The sequence below is a fragment of the Puma concolor genome, chromosome D1 (assembly GCF_028749965.1).
Source record: "Puma concolor isolate L17-30 chromosome D1, mPumCon1.1.hap2, whole genome shotgun sequence".
Lineage (NCBI taxonomy): Eukaryota > Metazoa > Chordata > Mammalia > Carnivora > Felidae > Puma > Puma concolor.
The window spans coordinates 78,263,865-78,286,286 of record NC_141676.1 but is presented as its reverse complement, the minus strand read 5'-3'; the positions used below and the strand labels follow the sequence as shown (position 1 = coordinate 78,286,286).

General features: G+C 35.2%; 1 protein-coding gene across 2 annotated transcripts; it reads left to right on the top strand.

Annotated features, from left to right (window-relative positions):
- The first annotated feature begins 80 nt into the window (after positions 1–80).
- Positions 81–19,860, top strand: FAM76B (family with sequence similarity 76 member B). 2 transcript variants are annotated; one of them, XM_025928415.2, is made up of 10 exons: positions 81–543; positions 1,369–1,433; positions 2,306–2,360; positions 3,375–3,530; positions 5,294–5,493; positions 9,013–9,060; positions 9,251–9,331; positions 9,997–10,129; positions 12,844–12,945; positions 17,702–19,860. In XM_025928415.2, exons 1-10 carry the CDS (start codon positions 457–459, stop codon positions 17,789–17,791), a joined length of 1,017 nt encoding a protein of 338 aa, XP_025784200.1. In that variant the 5' UTR covers positions 81–456; the 3' UTR covers positions 17,792–19,860. The 2 variants fall into 2 exon arrangements, with proteins under 2 accessions (XP_025784200.1, XP_025784199.1); XM_025928414.2 differs by having other exon boundaries at positions 85–543; positions 9,994–10,129.
- The last annotated feature ends 2,562 nt before the right edge of the window (positions 19,861–22,422 follow it).

Here is a 22,422-nt window from a genome sequence, read left to right as displayed (position 1 = left end):
TCGGGCTGTCATTGGCCAGCAACTTCCTCCCTTTGTGGGAGCTCCCTGCGTACCCGGGGTTAGGGGTTGGGAGGAGCGACCGAGTGACGCAGTAGCCTTCCCAGCCAATCCGAGATGGGGAAGGGAGGCCGAGAAGGAAGCGGATCCGCTGCCGCGCAGCTAAACCGCATCGAAGTATCCTCTTCGTCTCCCTCCGCCGCTATAGGGGCCTAAGCGGGAGCGGCTGGGACGGCGTCACTGAGAGGGCTGGGGGCGGAAGTGGAGGCGGAGGGAGACAGTGTCGACCGCAGGGCCTTGGGCTCTCGCGCCGAGGCTCTGGTGGGCGCGAGGCAGGGGAGGGGGAGGAGGAGGAGCCCGCGGCCCGGGCGGCGGCGGCAGCGGCGGCGCCCGACTTCCCCGTAGGGCCCCGCCTCGGAGCGGGCTGCGGTGGAAGAGAGGAGGAGACTGAGGAGCAGGATGGCGGCCTCGGCCCTGTATGCCTGCACCAAGTGTACCCAGCGCTATCCGTTCGAGGAGCTCTCCCAGGGCCAGCAGCTCTGCAAGGTCCGTGGGCGCTGGGCGGCGGGCGGGCGGGGTTTCCTTGGTCGGAGCCCGAGGGAGCTAGGTGTCCGCTGCACTGCAGCCCGGCTCTTTTCGCCGGCGCCTTCGGAGCTTGGAGCTCTCGCCTCCTCAGCCGGGACCCCTTTATCCGAGGACGTGGGCATCAGATGGGAAAGGCCCCTGAGAGGAAGACCAAATTTTGCCCTCTTCCAAGGCGTCCCAGGAGGGGGCCGGGCCCCAACAACATTCAGGGGTCTCAGGGGTGGGGCTGAGTGAGGAGGCAGCCACCTGTCTATGCCGCAGAGACCCTGGGGTGGAGATGTTTTCATCTCGGTTTTCTGCTTGGTCTGTCCTCTCCTTCCACCGGGAGGCAGGGGACGGTTTTTGCACTTTCTTGCTAGGAACCTGAAGCCGCAAAGCTGATGGCATCCTTCTTCCCTGTCCAGGAAAGCGAAGAGACTGGTTTGGGGACAGAATGCTCTATGATTTGGAGCTCCTCCCATCCCATTAAAGCCGGGATGCTGTCTGTGAGCAACGGTGCAAAATATTAAGTAGTTTCACATTTAACCAACCCTTGAAATCGGCCCTGACAGCTTTCTTAATTTATTTGTAGCATTACCCCCACATCAAATAAAGACAAAGACACCTATGCCTTCCCTAAGGAAGTATGCTGTAATTGACCACTTACATGATAAATCACTCAATTGGGTCCGTTGGGGGACAGGTATTGTTGATGTTTTAGAGATGTTTAGGTTGTGTAATAATATTCTACCAGAAAAGTGAAATTTGGGACTTTGAGATAGACACTAATATATTGTCTTATTACAGGAATGTCGGATTGCGCATCCTATTGTAAAATGTACTTACTGCAGATCAGAATTTCAACAAGAGAGGTTTGTATACCGAACAGTTTTTGATTGTTAAAGACAGCACTGTCTGTAAGGAACACTTGGGGGTTGTCGTCCCGTATTTGTATTAAAGTGTTCTTAAATAATGGTTTAGCTTCTTAAATTTTAAGTTGTAAACCGTTTATGTGTGGTGAGAGAGACTGTGTTGCCAAAAAATGGTCTTTTTGTCACCTAGACTTCAGTTTAGACATGAAGAGAGGGAGAATAAATGATTGCATGGAAAATGTGCAGCTTTGCTGTCAAAAAATGGAAATACAAACAGTTACTATGAAGCTTAAAAAAAAAAAAAGACAAAACATTAGTGATGACATGGACATGAGGAAAGGTCTATAATATTACCAACTACCTTCCAAGGGTGAAATCCAGTAACTTGTTACCATTAGAAGAACAGTACATACTTTTTAAGAGGGTGATTCCTGTTAAGGATCGGGGCACATACAAGAGAGTAGCCTAAAGAGAAGGACAAATAATTTCTTCATGTGTGGATACTGGCATCATCCTAGTGGACAAGACCCTGAGGAAGGTTAGGTAGGCACGGAGATGTGATGCTGTCCATAAATGGTGGCAAATGTGAAGATTTTGGAACTGGATAGAAAACACGAGGATTTTTGGGGGTTTTGTTTTCCATACCAAGAAATATATGATGAAAATGTATAAAGACATTTATCTAAAGTTAATGAATAAGGACTGAATTTGGATAATACACGTCCCTAAAAAGATCTTTGGTCTATTTTAGAGTAAGTTTTAAGAACTACTAAAGCAAACAGTCAAATCCAAACTATATTTGCTTTAGTCCAGTGGTGTATTAATTACCTCAGCTATGTAAATTTGCTCATCTATATTCAATTCCTTTTCAGCAAAACTAATACAATATGTAAGAAGTGTGCTCAAAATGTGAAGCAATTTGGCACAGTAAGTATGTCTTACATTTTTATATTTTGTTATTGTTATTAGTCAACATTTTTCACAAAGACGGACCTTGTAAAAAATATGTATTGCTATGTCCTTAAACATTCAACACATTGAAATATTTCAGGAAAGAAGTTTTCTGTAGATAGTCTCATTGGAAGATGACAACATTTAACAGTCATTTTGTGGACACGTGTATATTGAATTTGATCGTGAAATTTATGATTTTATTCCATAAAGACTCAAACATAGCAAACAAAATTTTCGTTATGGAGAACCCACTTATCTAAAGTTTGCATAATCACACTTTTATCCTCTCTTCAGAACCTCTGACAGTTTTTATATAACAGCACAATTAGGCATTTATTCACAAAATCTTGACATTATTCTAGAAGAAATTTTGTGTTATGTGTATATTACAGTCATAGTAAAGTCATGGTTACCCAAAGTGCTGGCCTTAAGTTTCTGTAAAATCCTGAATTGTCTTTTGAGTATCAAAGAAAATCAAGGTATGTTTATCATAATTTAGGTTGAATATGGTTGTGCCAGTTCTTAAGTTGAAAGCTCACATATAATATATATTCTTTTCATCATCTTTACCTGTAGATGATGAAGTTGTTAAGTGTTTTTTTTAATAAATGAAAGAGTAAGCTAACCAGGATATGAAATTAGTTCATTCTCCTAAATGCTGAATATAGGAAACTTTTATATCAGTATGTACCTTTATTTTCAGTCTTCGGGATCTTTGTCACATGTAGCTTTTATATAATATACTATTCAGTCATAAATACATTTCCATGATCTTATGTAACTATTTAATAGAGTTAAGAAAAAGTTGCATGACTCTAAAAATAAATGTTCATAAATAGGAAACATGATAAATGTTGTTAAATATGAGAGGGCGACATACCTGACAAAATTTTTTTACTTGTTTCCTTAATTAGTCCCAGAAATATATTGTATACTGGTCTATGTTTTACTGAGCAAATGTAGTAAAAGTGTGTATCTGTTTTTCAGCCTAAGCCTTGTCAATACTGTAACATAATTGCAGCATTTATTGGTACAAAGTGTCAGCGTTGTACAAATTCAGAAAAAAAATACGGACCACCTCAGACCTGTGAACAGTGCAAACAACAGTGTGCTTTTGATCGAAAGGAGGAAGGAAGAAGAAAGGTATTTATAGTATGATATCTTCTGAGAATTAACTAAAACACCACACAGGTGGGAAGTTATTGTGATGAATGCACTAATACCTGATGTGTCCTTTGGGTCCCTGAAAACAAGTAGTTAGATGGAAGAGTAGGGACAGTGCATTTTCTTCTTGTTGCATCACATACAATGTGTGTTGATTAGTTGAGATTACTGTATTTTGAAGCAATATTCTCTGATGGCTGTTCTGTACCATTTGGTCATCCAACGTCTTGTTCAGAATTACTAATTGCTTTTAAATCCTTTCAGCTACTTACCCTTTTGCTGATTACATGAAATTGCTGGTGTGAAAAAATACCTGATGGCACATTAACATGTGTAATTCAAAGTTAGTCTTGTGCCTTTTGATTCGGGGCTTAGTTTTCAACCATTGTTTGTTTTTCTCTACCTACAGTGACTTAAAAAGTATGTGTATGCCTGTGGCATTCCTCTGCTGATCAGCACTCACACAGGCCTCCTGTTGTCTGTCAATTTCAGTTGATTTGGAGGATGACTGTCTCTTTGAGAAGCAGGTTCCTCCACAGCAGTATTTGTACCCTAGTTGTAAGACATGTTCCTCCACCACTTACTGTGTGAACAAGTAGAAGAAAGAAAATTTTATTTCTACAGGTTTAGTCTTAATTTTGGAAAAAAGTCTCTTCCCTTCCCGCTTGACACATGTGCAGTTGATCCTCATTATTTGTGGTAGTTAGGTTCTATAAAATTGCTGCAAACACTGAATTAACGAATATTGAACTATTGCTCCTAAGGGGGCAGTACAGGATTAGGTTCTTGCCTGTGGTCACAATGTTGTGATTAGTTGATCAATACTTAATCTTGTTTTGTGAATACTTCTCTTCAAAGATATCTTACTTGATATAAATTGTTGTTTGATTAAATGAAGTCATGGCAAACGCACTATATGCCTGAATGGAGTTTATCCAAGATGTGTATTTTCTACATAAGGTACATCACAGCCTTCTTGTGTTAAAGAGCACTATACATCACTTCAACACTACACTTGGGGTTCATTGTAAGCAGTGGAATCATCAATAGAAAGCACAAATGCAGAAAACATGGCACTAGATAGACCATGCAAAGGACACTTGTTTATGGTATAAGAGCTGAAAGAAGGCAGCAGAGTGTCACCTTGTTAAACTTCAGCAGGGAACATTTGCTCTCCGGCTACAGAAATTTCTTGCTGCTGTGTGCATGTTCATGAATGATCCCCAAAGCACTGTAAGTTGATTTGGGGATTACAGATAAATTTTAGCAAGTAGGTTGTGAATTTGCAAATAGGAACCTGAGAATAATGAGAATCAACTGTATATGTCATTTATGCTCTCCTTGTTTCCAAAACTAACAGTTTTCACTGTGGTGGGAACTACTGTGTCATTTAGTAAGTACACAGTGAATTAAGAATTCAGGCCAGTGCTTAGGTAAGATCTTTGAACCACATTATCAATTTATGCTTTTTTCCTTGTAATAAGAAAAGTTTCTCCAAATTAAAAAACACTTCAAAACTAATGGAGGTCCATATATCATCCTCACCAATTTTATGATATGCCAAACAAGCGTTTTCTGAAGTTTCAGTGAAGTCTAATTTTATTTCCATTTTGCAACAATCTCACTGTGTGTGTGTAAGAGAGAACACGAGTGTGCACACAGGAATTGAATAGTTTATCTTACCTGCTTTCACTTATACTCAGTTTAGAGGTACCTTTAATACAAGTATTTTCTTTAAAAAGGTTGATGGAAAGTTACTATGCTGGCTCTGTACTTTATCATACAAGAGAGTTTTACAGAAGACAAAAGAACAGAGGAAGAGCCTGGGATCTTCACATTCAAACTCATCTTCTTCATCTCTTACTGAGAAAGACCAGCATCATTCAAAACATCATCACCACCATCATCACCATCACCATCGTCACAGCAGTAGCCATCACAAGTAAGTACTTTGAAGTCATGTTTTCTAAAATCCTCTTGGCATTTTAATGGCGTATATAAGTGTTTAACTTTTTGCAGACACTAGTTTCCATTGTACATAGTAAGCATCTTGAGTTTAGGGCTTTTTCCCTACTTTATTCAGTGTACAGGCATACCTTGTTTTATTATATTTTCCTTTATTGTGTTTCATAGATACTGTTTTTTACTAATTGAGAGGTTGTGGTAACTCCTGTTGAGCAAGTCTATGGGCAGCCATTTTCCAACAGCTTTATCTCATGATCTGTGATCAGTGATTCATAACTTGCTGAAGACTCAGATGGCATTACCATTTTTTTAGCAATAATATTTTAGTTAAAGTATGTATATTATTTCAGATGTAATGCTATTGCACATTTAATAGACTATATAGTATGGTATAAACATTACTTATGTGCAACTGGGAAACAAAAAAATTTTATTTGACTTGCTTTATTGCAATATTCTTTTTATTGCATGGTCTAGAACTGAACCCACAGTATCTTTGAGGTAAGCCTGTATAAAATTATACACAGGAGTGTGTTTAGCTGTTTACCATAAAAATATAGGTAGGGCATTAAAGAATTATTATATAAAATTATGATCATTTGAAGTCAAAATACAAGTAAACCAGAGTTAATGCTTCATTGGTTTATGTTATCAAAGGCCTCAATATTATTTTTTTGTTTAAATAATTGTTAGGATTTTACCTGTAAAAATGTTTACAGTTATAAATACAAATCACAGTCATATGGAGTTATGTTTATCAGTTATCATTAATTTGTAACTTGTTTTAATTAAACCAGTGACTAGGATACGTACGTTCAGTGTTTTTGCAGAACAAATTATAAGACTGTCATTTGTGATCACGATAGAAGCATTCTAAATCGTGAAGGTTCCAAAAGTGTATGAAAAATAATCTCTTAAACTAGTAGTACTTTGTTCTTTTGTAAAACACACAGGCAGGAATTCTATTTGAATATAAACTGATTTTTTTTATTTTTTTTAATGTTTTTATTTATTTTTGAGAAAGAGACAGAGCATGAGCAGGGGAGGGGCAGAGAGAGGGGGAGACATAGAATCTGAAGTGGGCTGCAGGCTCTGAGCTGTCAGCACAGAGCCCTACACGAAGCTTGAACTCACAGAGTGTGAGATCATGACCTGAGCTGAAGTCGGATGCTCAACCGACTGAGCCACCCAGGCGCCCCTAAACTGATTTTTAAAATGCCTTGGGAGGAAAAAGTTATATTGTAGTAATATGTATGTAGTATAAAGTTGTTTGAACTGTGGTTTTAGTCTTCATGGAAAAATCAAGAGTATTACAACATAAATTAAATACAAATCAAAATGGAAAAAACAGTGACATGATAACCAATTTTCGGAAGAATTTATTTTTCACCAGAATTCTCTGTGAGTCTTTAAAGGTCTAGATAGGTAAAACATAAATTCATTTATAGCAAATCGATGCCTACAACATTTAAGAATACGTGATATTTTTAGAATATAATATAGTTCTAATAGATTTGATCTTAAATTGTAGGCAAGCATTTATTACGAGGTTTTATTGAGGTAGTGATGTTCAGTCGCATTTTTTCCACTTGCCGTACCCTGTCATCGTGCTTTCTGGATGTCACAGTAGTGGAGTGCATAGTGACTTCTCATCTGGCTATTCTGAAGAAATCTTACGGTGTTTCTGTCAGAATATCCCAGGGAACAAAATGAACATCTTGTTTCTGCTCTTTTAAGAAAACATGTGACAAAATAACTGTCATAATGATATATTCCTGAAACTCAACTGAAGCATCCCTTTCCTCTGTCCTTTATAAATTTTTCTTAGCATGTGATAGGACACACTGAGAGTATGTTTATAAAGATCGTTCTGTGACAGTAACTTCATCTTTTGAAAGAATAACAGGTTTCAAAAGTAAAGGTAATAAGGATGGTATTGACCTTTAATTTTTTTTTTCCTTTTTATTGCTTAAGAAATAAAAATACTGTTTTGTATTTGATGGACATAGACCATTTGATGAGTAGGCAGTCAGTTTGTGAGATCCTATTTTAAGTTCACTAGATTGGAACAATTATGAGGAGCATACATATTGTAATATATAGTAATGGGTGGGGTTAGAGGACAACAAAAACAGATCAGTCTGGATCCAGGAATGGCCATCTCAGAAAGCAAAGATGAGAATTCCAAGTGTTTTCCTTAAATCATTATTAATGTGATTATTCTCACGTTATTAATGTGATTAGAACACACCAACTGTTCCAGATCACTTGGAGATCTGGATAGTGCTATTCATGTGTGGTTATATGGTTTGCTAATGCTTATAATTAAATTTGTAAAAGAAATGGCAACTGAATTCCTCAGTAGGGTTGCCATTTATTGCCACAAATAAAGAGTAACTCAGGTTTATAGAATTACGGCATTATTTCTCCAACTTGGTATTTATCTTATGACTGATTCTAAAGAACATAGTCTGACTTTTTCTTTTTTTACTTTTGCTTTAAAAACGTCTACAGCTACAGTAGTGGATTTTATACACACAAATGTATATACGTATTTGTATTTATTGTATATACGCAAGTAGTGTGTGAAGTGCTTTTATGTACGTAAACTCATTTAAGTCTCATACACTTATAAGGTATATATCATACCATTTTGCAGGTGAGGGAACTAAGGCTCAGGAATTTTAAGTAACTGGCAAAATGTCACACAGCCCAGGTCTTCTCTAACACCTTACATTGTATAAATATGTGGCATCTGGTACATAGGAGATGCTCTGTTCACAAATCAATAAACGAAGGGTTAGTGCAGGATTGGCTGATACACAAGTACAGGAGAAAAGCATGTAGGGTTCATAGTGAATTATAAAGTGGTTATTAGTGTTATGGCATAATGGGAAAGAATTCATAATACATCATTTAATTGTAAGTAAAAGTAAAATTCGTTTTTATTGTGAAACTTCTCAGTTTTTTTCAGCATGACTGTTCCAGAGTACTGACCAGAGAAAGATCTAGAGACTTTGGAAAGGGTTCTAAGGAAAACTAGGAAAGAAACAAATTAAGACATTTCTTGGTTCAAGTTGACACACTGTTCTGAGCAACAGGAGTTACTCCAAAGGAGAAATCTTCATACAGAATTATTAAGAAGGCCTTAACTTTAAAGATCAAATATTTTCTGTCTGAAGAAGTAAGGGCAGCCTAAGTATGATGACTGTCCTACTTTATAATTGTGGAACCTTATCCTGGTGAAGAGAATTTAATCCCTATAACTGTACCTTTGTTAAAGAATTTAAGATGGGTAGTACTTGCTTGATTAGAAGTTATCTCACTAGAATGTGATTTATTCAACATATATTATCTTAGTTTGAAAACTTAAGTATGTCTTCTCTGAATAAAAAAATTCTAAACCTGTGTAATTTGAGTCCATTGGGAAGAATGCTGTTAAGCATAGATGTATTAAATAAATGTTGTTGTTAGATGTCATTTATGTATTTTTCAGAATCAGCAATCTGAGTCCAGAACAAGAGCAGGGACTGTGGAAACAGAGGTAAATATGTTAACATATTTTCTGAAGTATTTTGAGACGTATTTTCTTTTTAACGTGACTTCCCTTTAACTTTGTTACTTATGTTTTTAAAAAATCAATGATGATCGGTAATATTTTAGAGGAAGAAGAATTATCAGGTGGTGCCTCTGCCCTTTTTACTCTAATTATTGTTATTAATGTTTGATTTCAGCCATAAATCCTCTGCAGCAATTCAGAATGAAACTCCAAAGAAAAAGCCCAAATTGGAATCTAAGCCATCTAACGGAGATAGGTAAAAATGAATTCCTTTAGCGCTGTGAAAATTCAAGTTAGTTGAACAGTTATGGTTGATTGCCAGCTATTACTAGGTAAAAGAATAGAAACATGTATCTTCTACATTGACTTTTTTGAGTCACCTAGAAGAGTAACCATAATCCGTTAAAAATTTTAACTTAATTTTGGCAATAAGCAAGTGGCACTGAACTGTTGTTCTATTTGGGGAATAAATTTGGGTTTTGAAAAAAGAAAAAAAAGGAAAACATCTGAATAGAACATTCTATTTATCTTAATTATTCTTCAGTGAAACACAAATCTAATGTGATATTTTAAATTGACCTGCTTGGAAAATGTATTTAAATTTAAAGTATTATGAGCGTGAGTTTGTTTTAGTTCATTAGCCAAAAGTTTGCTGATGTTACTGTACAAATTGGCTGCCTATTGCTTTACACTAGAAGTATTGACCCCCTAAAAGCTAATACTGAATTATATTTCTGCAGGTGTATGTAATGTGTGCCATTAGTAAGGTAATTTGCCAGTTGCATCCATTTCTGTCAGGTACATATTTTTTTGCATTAGCCTTAAGGATGTTTGTGGAATTGTCTAATTTATGCAATTTGAACACCTGCTAATTTTCCTTCTACTTCATTTAACTGTGTTTTACTTTTTTCTTTTTAGTAGCTCTATAAATCAGTCAGCAGATAGTGGGGGAACAGACAATTTTGTCCTTATAAGTCAACTGAAAGAAGAAGTGATGTCACTTAAACGTCTCTTACAGCAGAGAGACCAGACCATTTTAGAAAAAGATAAAAAGGTAAGGACATGGTTCATTGAAGCCTGGTAAGATTTACATCTTGACTTTGCTGGGTAATTGCAAATTTTTTTAGACTTCAATAACTTGGTAATGTTTATTGTGTATGATTCTTACGAGACACATTACAGAAGCCAAACTGGAACATAAGCCATCTAGTGAAGATAGGTAAAAATGGTCTTTCAGAATTTTAGTTGTAAGAATTAACTGAGGGCTAATTAGAATTGTAATATTTGAACATTAGTTTTTACTAAACTTGTAGTGTAGAAATAGGCCTGATGTCTTCATTTGGAAATGACACGTAAATGAAGTATTATGTGAATTCTTATTATTTAAGAGGGTAGTTGAGTCTTTGACATACTAATCATGTATGTATTTCACTCCAGATCAAATAACTGGTGAAAAGTAGTCCAAAGGGAATTTCCTGTGTGGTAGTCAGTGATTAGCGTTAGGTGTCTAAGATCATTTTATAGGAAGTAAATGTATTTATTAGGACTTTGTTTATCAGTTAGATTAAGAATATCAAATATATTGTCAGGTTAGTGAAAAGTTCTAACACTTTTTTTGTGTGAACTTGAACAGAATGGTTTCACATCTTTGGTGCTCAGTTTTTTGTTTTTTGTTTTTTGTTTTTTTTTTCATTTTAAAAATGGGAATATTGATACCATCTCATGAGATAGTTGTTACAATTACATGAAAGTATGAAGGAGCTGTTAGTAAGCTCCTGCCACATGTTGAGTGTTCATAGCTGCTGTTATTGATGCTGGGTCATCTTTGAGGGCAGAACCTATTTTTGTACTTGTTTATACTCTTAGACTATCTAGTTTGACTTACTTCAAACATCTTATGCAATAGGAAAACATTAAACGTATTCCTTTTAAAATTGTGAACAAGACACGATTATAAATATGTGTATGAATTATCGGTCTCTGAGTATCCATAGTGTTGCTTGAATCTGAACTTTTTCCTTTGGCATTTCACAACTTTTGTGTTACAGTTTTCCTATGCCGTGATGGTTAGTAGTTTTAAGTTTATCTTAATACATTTGGACCTTACTTTAAGCAAATTCAGTATATGAAATTTAGAATTGATGTAAGATTAAAAATAGGATAGTAATGATTGTCATATTTTTTATGGTTCTTTTAATTAGCAAAATTTTTTGAATTACTGAGCTTTTATGGAAATTTATTTTATGCACAAAATCTTAGAGACATTGCTATTGCATAAAGATTTATCTGTATTAATCTAGGTAAAAGTTGAATGAAACCGTAAGTTGACTATAAAACATTCCAAATGAATTGTGGAATTTTGACTGTTTGAAATTTTTTTTCCATAGCATGACTCTTGTATGTAAGTGCAGTTTGTTGGAAGTTTTCTGCTTTTGTTAGCATTCCTTTTTTTACAAAAACACTAACAGGAAAGGAAATAATAGTGTCCTAAGAAACATAATAATTCTTAGCCTAAAATAACTACATATTTGCTATTTTTTCTTATGATGTAAATATAAGATAACCAAGGCGTTTTCTTGAGTTTATTTCACTTTATTCAGTGACTTCTAGAGCTAGCCATGTACTAGATCATGAGGATTCAAAGATGAATAAATAAATAAGACCTGATTCTTATCTTCCAGAAATTCATAATCTGAAGGCAACACACAGTGGAGTGACAAGAATAATTATCTTAGCTGATCTGATGTGAATTGACATTTCAGAACAGGAATTCCTTTGTTAATGTAGAAAACAGAGAGAGAATTCAGTTATTCTTTGAATTTGGCAAAAGCAAGGGCTTTTATTCAGACAATAAGAATATAATACACCATGATTCCTTTCTCTTTTTGCTGTTAATACATCTTTGAGGTTACTGGCTAATTACAAAACAGAAGTGCAAACCTTTAAAGCTCATGTAATGAAAACCATTTGAAAATAAACAGAAGTTTTCTTCTCCATGGTTCTGATAATGAAATGATAAAATATGGACTTATTTTTTTAGTTTGAGCTCATAAATATCTTGTATTTTTATGTATGCCACTGATACTTAAGAAAAGAATGTAGCTTTCTCAAACCACTGACTTTTTTCTTGAATTTGTCGAATTTAGCCAAAATTTTAAAGTAACTCCCTTTTCTTATTCCATGTTAGTTGTATTTCTGTGCTTTGTTCTTAATTTTACTTCAAGTCTTAGGTGGTATTAGATACATAATTCTGGACATAAATTTTAAAGTGAAAGCAGTTATAGCTTATGGTTGATAGAACCATTCCTCTTTGTACTTCACCCAGTGTGAAACCTTCTTTTTTGTTCATGAAAGAATATTTTAACCTGAAACCACTTTCAACATTTAGTTTGCTTATGCATAATATTGAAGTATGTTGTAATTGAAGCATTTTTCCCCGGTATTGGCCATTAAACTTTTTTGTTGGCATAGTAGGTGCCAAACTCTATGTCCAGTGAAACCATCTTTAAATTGAAACAAAAGAGGCATCTTCTCAAAAGGTTTACTGGCAGTTTGGTATTATCTTACCATTAAAATACACTGTAGTAGCTTTCATTTCACAAAACAAATTCTAAATAGGTTATAAGACTCAGCAAACTGCTAACATTTTCCACTTCTGTAATGAATTGTGATTTTATAATGAAGTATGTTGAAAATGTGTTTGTGCATGTATATATATTACACTTTCCTACACACATATTTATGTATATATGCTTGTTTATCTCTCAGCTAACCGAACTAAAGGCGGACTTTCAGTATCAAGAGTCAAATTTGAGAACAAAGATGAACAGTATGGAAAAAGCTCACAAAGAAACTGTGGAACAACTTCAGGTAAATAACATTTATGTAAACTGTTAGGCAAGGAGGGCTAACCTTGCTTATAATTAATAGTGTATTATCTTGGACTGGTATTGGTGTCCCTATTTTAGGTGTATTTGGTGCTTTTTCAACTTTAATCTTGGTTTTATAATACTTCTTAATCCTGCTCCCCTTAAGTGTTATTGCTTGAAATCACTTGATAGGGGATTCAGTCTGTTAATTCTGAAAACTTCTGTCTAAACTTGATACAGGGTTTTCAGAGGATACCGATGGAGTATGTTCAATTGATCATTGGGTGAAAGCAAAAAATTAAAAATTGGATTCATGAAACTAAGGTGAAAATAAGGTCTTTAGTACATTTTATAAGCATTTTTCCCGTTTCCTCCCAGATAATGGGAGGTGGGCATACAAAACCAATTCTTAGGGACCTCAAGTGGAGGAAATTTATGCCACATGCAGTGATGAAAGGCAAAAGAGTGCACTTTAACCTTCATACTGTATGTTCAAGGTGTTCAGTAGGATTCTGCTGTGTGCTGCAGCGGGCAGCTTCTAGTGATCTAGGCCAAGGCCAGCCTCAAGATAAGCATACTCAGGAGGATTTCAGTGTATGTACAACTGAATGGTGAAGCCAAGGGTCCCGATAGTGACAAAGACGGCAGTATCGGTATCCGGCATGCAGAGATGGAGAGCATCCAGCAGGGACACGGATTATTCCCTTATTTAAGCCTTTTTGCACCTAGGTTTCGTAAATTTAGAAATCAGACCACACTAAATTAATTACATGTTCTGTTGACTTATAGATTCTGACGTTTTTAGAATTAATCTTTGGGTAACAGGGTTTTTAAAGTTCAGTAGTTTTAGGTCATAAAAGCATAGAGGATGCGTGCCAGCTCATAGACTGCAGATGGAAAAGTGCAGCTTCACAAGGAAAGGATTAATACTGCCCTGGCTTTTTAATCATTGTAGCATCAGGGTAAATGTGCTGTTCCTACCTTTTGGGTTGTAATTCCTCATGCTTCTTTGAAGGTAGCTTAAATTGAATAAAATTGTAAAGTGCATCTAGGAACCTGCTGAAATCTGAGTGATAGCCCTAGTCTTAATGCTTACATTAATGATCTTACAAAGAGTTTTAAAGGGAAACCTTGTGTGGAACCTAGCACATAGTAGGCACTCAAATAATTTGTTGAATGAGTGTTGATTTATGGAAATGTCCATCTGCCCTCTGTCCTGAGAAATTACCCATATGATTAGGGTTCTTGTACATTATCATTCACCAGCAAATATTTGCTTTATGGTATTCTTATTTTTCTCATTCAGTTATTAATACTGAATGATTACCTGGCAACAGCTGTTGATAAATGATAAAATGATAAAACTTAGTACTTCTCAGTGTTCAAAATAGCAATTTGTTGTTTTATTTTCCTGCTGTAAGCACAGAGGACCTTCTTTTTGACATCTTAGTCTGATTGGTATCTTAAGCCTAACTTTTCTTGGTCGGTTGCTGAGGTTTATATAGTAGAAGAGTGACTGATGTTTATATAGAAGCATGACGTTTCTAATATGATTTTACATAGGCTGTCTTATTTGCTCTTTAGAGTAACTTTGAGTTCCCATTTTACAGATGAAATGGTGGTCATTTAATTAATCAGAACTGACGTAGAAACGTACATCTTCTGATTCAGATTAAACTGTACTTTCTCCTGTTTTCCCACCAACTCGGGTCACTCAGGTTTCTGTTTAATCCTTGTTATCAGACCACTTCCCTATATCTTTTGTGTTACTGCTGGAGACATTCTGTTACAGTTGTATGCCCTCTTTTATTTATTTATTTTTTTTTTAATTTTTTTTTTTTCAACATTTATTTATTTTTGCGACAGAGAGAGACAGAGCATGAACGGGGGAGGGGCAGAGAGAGAGGGAGACACAGAATTGGAAACAGGCTCCAGGCTCTGAGCCATCAGCCCAGAGCCTGACGCGGGGCTCGAACTCCCGGACCGCGAGATCGTGACCTGGCTGAAGTCGGACGCTTAACCGACTGCGCCACCCAGGCGCCCCTGCCCTCTTTTAACTGTACTCCCTTCAACCATGTACGAGTAGGGTTTTCTGCCTAGGTGTGTAAATATAGTTAACTATTTTTCTTATCTTTTTGTGATAAAATACTGCACCTGTAGCAGAAGACTTACTTTGTTTTAATAATTCTCAAAACATTTTTAACTATCAAACCTGGGAAATAAATCAGCATTACAAGGCAAAATTATGCAAAATACCAAAATAAACAACCTAAGTTGTCTAAAAAGACTACCAAATAAAAAATTCTACCTTTTGTTGAGGAGCTAAGTTAATAAAGGGAGAAAGGGAACAAGCTTTGAGTGCATACTATGTATCAGCCTCTGTGTTAGGCTCAGTGTTTTATATATTTGGTTAGTTATTTCAACTCCTCTTGGGGTGTTGACATTTCTGTTTTACATATGAGAAAATAGACTGCGAGTTTTTGTAACAAAATCTGTATGATTTCAGATAGTCTTTCCTTTAGGCCAGTGTTTCTAAACATTTTTAGCTTAACTTGTTAAGAGTCTTAAATGATCTTTTTCAGGGTGCATAATAAAGAAATAACATTAGGATAAAAATTTTAAATGCATACATATTTAAGTGTTGCATTATAAAATGTTTTAATGTACCTAAATTAGAATAATACACATTTGGGCTTGTCTCCATTTAACAACTGATGCACTATTTATTTTTCTTAAAGGCTTTTTTCTTGCATAACTTATCAGCAACTAAGTTTATTAGTGATGTGATTAGGAGACTGAATATATAAAGGCAAAGTGAAAATTAGCTGCTAAAAAATTAAAAGGAAGAACTGCTTTCAACACTTAATGTTCTTGTGTTTCATACTTAGAATATGAAAATTATGAACTCTTCAATTTTTGTGTTTGCTTCTAATTGATGACTGAGGAAAGATAATTCAAATACTAACTTTTTAATGATTTGGTATGTCAATATAAAAGGCTTTGCATAAAGAAAACTTAGATCTGATGGCAATCTCTTTGAGGCATATCTGCAAACATAATTTTTTTTATGTCCTTCACCAATCTGTATTTTAAATTTTCTGTTAAGATTTCTGTTTTTAGCAAGAGTCTATTATAATTATAAGTTACATAACATGTAGCTAACAATAAAAAGAAAACAATTTGAAACTAATAACAGTGGCTAAGACTGGTCAGCCGAGTAATAAACCAGTTGATCATTGGTATACTCACTTGACTTACCACTAACTACCAGACATTCTCATTATTTGTCTTCTGAGTTTGTCAAACTGTTTAATTTTAAAGGAAAAACAAAAATCCTTTTAAATTCTTTATGATTTTCTAGATTTCATATTGAAATTGAATTTGAAATTGAAACTCTTAATTACCATCTTATTTAACAACTGTTAGAGAAATGCTCTATATGCAGTTGAACATAAAAATGATTAGATGCGCAAATATGAGATAGTTCTATGAATATTTGCATTTAGGAGGTAATAGGTATTAATTTGGGGAGAGTTTGGCTGAAGAAAAGTGGGGGAGTGGAGGTACAAAGCTTGGAAAAGGTGTATGTTTCATGAAACTGGTTTAAGATGGGACACAGAGAAGGGGGCAGGGTGTTCTCTTGCCCTACAGAGGCCAAATTAAGATGAAGCACCGAGGTTAAAAAGCGTATCTAGGTAATAAAAAAATCTTGAGATTTGTGAAGGAAAATAAATGGTATTCCTCCCTAAACCAGAGAAAAAAATTTGTTCTTAGGGCAGTGCTCAGACTCTAGTCCACTGTCAACACTCTCCACACTTGGGCTGAAAAACTCCAAAGGTATTTGATTGTGAATGTATTTGTAGATATGGAGGGCCCTTATTACCTGTGCTTCCACAGTTAAGAGAGGCAAAGGCAGTCAATGTGAAAATACTCACTTGAAGGTCGTCCCTCCTTACACATTCCTCCTCACTAAACACTGTTGATTGTCATAGTGCATTGTTTCAAGGACAGTGTCTTTGTCAGTGGTCCGTGGAACGTTTGCATGATGTGCACAAACAGTTCAGATTGAGGGCAAAGTGAAATTTTGAATCTTTGAAAAAAAAGTTTCAACATTTCACAAACCTGAAAACAGTGATGGCGTGTAAATGTTCAAATTACATCAAAACCAGTACCAAATGACTGTTATGGCAATTAAAGGAACACAAGATCAGACAGGGTGCTTCAAAAAAGTTGTTTGAAGAACATTAGGTTGAGAAAATTGGCAAAGTGATAAAGAGTGAATGTTTTTGCAAAAAGGACCTCTTACGCTTATTCTATAAATAGGTAAATCTATGAAAGATTTTGTACAGTTTTTGGGCAGTATTCCTCCCAAATCATCACTTGAGTCATTATAAAATTTATTTTCATTGTTTTCATTTTACATCTTTAAGATAAAGAACTAAATATGTTTTCCTTATTTAAAATTTGGCCCTCTTTTAAATGGATTCACTCTGAGTTGCCTTTTTTCTAACTGATTGTATCTTTGACATTGACATTGACATTTTACAAAGGGGGGTGATAAACCAATCTAAAATTTTCCTTCTCCATATCCAACATTAAAGGGATGAACCTAAATATACTAATTCTTTCATTTATTTTAAGTGCTTCAATGAAATCTTGTTCTATAAGTGAAAAGAACAGCATTAAATAAGTAGTCTTCTTCAGTGTGACTTAATATTTCAAGCATTTTTCATCTTAAATGTTTTTGTCTCCCACAGGCCAAAAACAGAGAACTACTCAAACAGGTCGCAGCATTGTCAAAGGGTAAAAAGTTTGACAAAAGTGGAAGCGTACTAACATCCCCTTGAGAAAGTAGTTTCTCATGTAGTGTTTCTGCTGAAAATGTACATTTGAAAAAAATTCTGTGAAGCCCTTAAATTCTGTGTAGTGGAGAAATATTTTTGCACACCAAATGAATTGGCGTGTTTCCTATTCACTTTTGTAACTGATACACAGCATTTTTTAAGTTGTAAAACGTTCAAATAAAACTTCAACTGGTTTGAAGTTACTTTTTAATTACTTGATATCCAGGAACTTTTTTGCCAGCAATAGTATTAAACACTTGTAAAGGAGTGCATGAGTAGTGCTCTTTAGAAAATGCAACAGGCAATAATAGATTACGGTTTTCAGAAGTCAGAGCAGCAGGGTTTGGGTTGGTTTTGTTTTGTGTTTTACACTATACTAATTTCAGATAAAAGTTTTCAATTTAGAAATACAAAAACTTTTAAACAAGGAAAATGGTGAACACTGGTTTTTTGGTAATTGTGTTTTTACTTTGCATCAACATGAACTTAGGAGAAAATCATGGTGCTTTTATTAAATGAACTTCAGAATATATGTAAATATGTTTTTAAAAGTTACATCATTAACATTAGTTAGTAAACTGGTATTTTCATTATTCGTATAGGAATTAATGTTTATTGTACAGTATCCAAGGTAAAACGTGTTCTGTTTTGTACAAACTACTGTAGATTTTTACTTACAAGTGCCTTTTTGCCACCTAATGTTTTTATTTATAGGAATGCCGATCTTTTGTACATACGGTTTGTTTTAAAATCATGTTTAATAAATGTTTGTATATAAATGCATATGTACAGAAGCCTATTTCAAAAGGAAATCAAAGTTGTTAGTAAAATGTTTGAGTTTGCATTAAGAACTGATAATGCATATAGACTCTAGATGACTTTGTGGTTTGTGTGTGATATGAGAAGCTGTTGGTCACTGAATTCATTGAATTATGTAAAAATACTTCCCCAAAGATTTAATTTTAAATCGTTTCTGATAGAGTAATTTTATTTTTTATGTCCTATGGCTTCATGTTCATATTTTGTGAGTTACATATTTTGCTTTCTTTTTGTTTTATAAAAGTTTTTTAAAAATTTATAATTTTTCTGCAGTGGTCCATATATCTGCTCTCCCTATAATATGTGGTTATCTAAGTTAATATTTATGTACACCGTACTTGATTTGTAAGTTTAAAGCAAATCTGGAAAAATTTAAATAACTTAAATCAATCCATGATTATCTTTGAATAAATTGGAATCTACTGTAAGATACAGGCACTATTTATAAAAAAATTATATCAGAGTCTTTAAAATTGTCTATTAAAGGTTAAGGTAGGTTGGGATAGGTTATGTAAAGTTATTGACTAATTATTTTCTGATCCGGTGGTTTCCAGTCTTTAATGGAATTGATCTCCTCCTTAATAAATGCCAGTTCAGACGTTTAGTTCAATTTTAAAGCATCAGGCATTGCTAGATATACTGTATAGAGTGGAAGAGAGTGCCTTCTCTTAGGAATTTATGGGCAAGGCTAAATTTGTTTTAATTAAACTGTTATTAAATTTATTAGTTTTAAGTTGTTTTTAAACAAACAATGATTATGAATGTCACATCAAAGATCATCTTTCCTCAGAACACAGGATGATTATAATTGTTTTTAAGATAACTGGTGTTTTAGGAGATTATTCCTATAGCTTGTCATTATACATTGATACCAGATAATTCTTTGTCCAATTTGAAAACATGTAATCTAGGGTAATTTTGAAGTAATAGCAAAAAGATTGAATCAGTCGGACTTGGAAAAATTAAATCAGTTTATTTTTATGAGCTCCTCATGCAATAATCTTCCTAAATTGAGTACTCTCAACAATGGTAGGTAATGCCTTCTTAATACAGATTTTAATGTTTGCAGGATTTGCTAAATTCGTAAGATACTCCTTACCTTTCTTTAAAATTTATAATGTTTTATATTCTGGTTTCATAGCCATTTATCAGTCCACAGAGGTCATTATGATTTTAAAAATAAATTATGTAATAGTTCTTATAACTTGTTGGAGCTGCTACTAAAAAACAAGGTGCCCCTTTCCCCTTTTTTTTTACAAAACAGATTAAAAATTGAAAATCAGTCTAAATGATTAAGCTTTGTAAATTCCAAGGCTAAAGCCTTTGAGGGGCTTCACAGTATTTAGTCCTAATTAAATACCATCTCTCTATTCCATGACCGTATTTTATAACTTAATTTTTTTTGCAATTGTATAAACTAGTAATTGAGTCCCAGTCCTGGATCTGTAGTGTATTGACATAATGAGCTGATACTCTTTAAATGTGGACCTGTAAGGAGATACTATGGTGTGCCGTATTGTGCTTTTTAGCCCGTTTTCCGCAATTAATTAGCATTTACCAGTGAGGGTCGTTTTGGCCCAAGTTATTTATGTATTAATAGCCTGTGAATATTGCAGTCCTTTTTAGATTGTATTGGTCTCAAGATGCATTCTGCGGTGAACCTGGTAAGCTGTTCACATGTATAGACTATTGAAATACTGTACTTGTACACATCTGACTGTTGACATTTTGTACTTTTTTCTAAATCCAATATTTCACAATAAAAACTTGTCAAAAAAGTTTTGTATTAGTTTCCTATTGCTTCTGTAATAAAATACCATAAACTTAGTGGCTTAAAATAGGAAAGATGGATTCTCTTTCGCAGTTCTGGGTGGCCAGAAGTCCAAAATCAGTCTCACTGGGCTGATGTCAGAGTGTTGGCAGGACGGTTCCTTCTGGAGGCTCAAGGGGATAACCTGTTTTCATGCCTTTTCCAGCTTCTGGGAACTGTGTTCTTTGCATTCCTTGGCTCTTTGCCCCTTCCTCCATCTGCAAAGCCAAAAAGTGTAGCATCTTCAAGTCCCTCTACCTCTGTCATTATGTCTTTTCTCTTCAGTCATGCTCTCTCCCTTTGCTGTCTCTTATTATCCCTCTCAAGGACATCATTGAGTCCGTCTGGATGATCAGGAGTCTTCCTATCTCAAATCCTTAGTCATTTCTGCACTCCTTATTGTCACATAAGGTAACATATTCACAGAGGTTAGAACATGGGCATTTTAGAGGACCATTACTGAGCCTACCTGTAAGCTTCATCTACATTTTCCCAGAATGAGGCTTTACAACAGCAGATTTGAGAGAACTGGCTGAGGCAAACATTTAGTTTTGCTACATGTTCAGTAAGACTGCTTTCAGGTAACTGTTACTGAGATACTGGGATATTTTCAAGGTAACAATAAAGCAAATAAAGCCATAGGTAGTTACAGTTTTGCAAACTTTGGAACATGACTAAAACCAGGCAATGTTGTTTGATAGAATTGAGTTAAGGATCTGATTCTTTATAGTCCAGTTGGGGAGACCATAAACATGAAAAAATATCTGGAACTTAACCTTGGTATTATAAAGTGTAATAAGAAGCTAACAGCTTTAGCAAGGGCAATGTAAGAATTGTGGTTAAGGTTAGTCTAAGTCACTGCTTTCTCAAACTTGAGCATGTATCAGTCACAGGGAGGGATTGGGGGGGGGGGGGTTGTGAAGCACGTGTTGCCGGGCCTCTGCCCCAATTTCTTGAGTCCATAAATCTGGGATCGGTCCCGAGAATTTGCACTTCTAAGCTCCCAGGTAATGCTGATGTTTCCGGCTTAATGCCCACACTCTGAAAACAAGTGGTATATAAAACAAAGCACGAAAAGTTTTCAGGGATAACGAGTAGAGGAAATTTTGAAAAGAATTGGGGAATGAACTTGGAAAAATTACTTGGAACTACATTTTCAAGGCAGTTTGGGTAGTCTCTACTAGAGTTGGAAAGGAAGTGATGTAAGACCAGATAATTTAATGCTTTGAAAAGACTGTAGGTATCATTTTCTCCAACTGCTTTATTTTATAGCCAGGGAAGTGGAGCAGGAAGTGGTAAATGACTTGAGTACTGACTTTTATGAATGCCTTGCCATTTTCCAAAAAGAATTTGAGGTAGCTTGGCTTAAGTGACTTGTACCTAGACAGTTTGCCACACAACTGAAAACCGGTATTACAGAGATACGTGTATAGTTGTCCTGTGAGACATAGCTAAGAGGTTATCCATTGGATGAACATCATCCATTGGATGTCAGATGGAGAAGACAAGCTTATGGGCAGAGAAAAGTCTCAATTCTAAGCAATGTCTCAGCATGTAAGGTGCAGAATTTGTTTTTTAATTGACAAGAGGATAGTAGATGACAAGCCCAGTGTTTTTTTCTTTCCTGTTTGATTCTGGTATAACTGTGTTGGAATTTTTGTGCTAGTCACTACTTTTCAAGAAAAAAAAATACAAGCTGAGAAGTTACATGATTAGAGGGTTGAGAACTGTATTTTGACTATAATAATTGACTTGTTTCTAAAATAAAGACCAACAGTCCTATAGAAACTGAGCCAGAGAAATGAGTAGACTATTCAAAGGGAAACTGCAAATGCTTTTTAACCATGTGAAAAGATGACCTTATTCATAAGAAAAAAAAATCAAAAATAAAAGTTTGTGGAGTTAACCATTTCTCACCTATAGGTTTGCAATATTCCAAACCTGACAACATACTTTGTTAACAAAATTGTAGGGAAACACACTCTCCGACATTCCTGACGGTCAT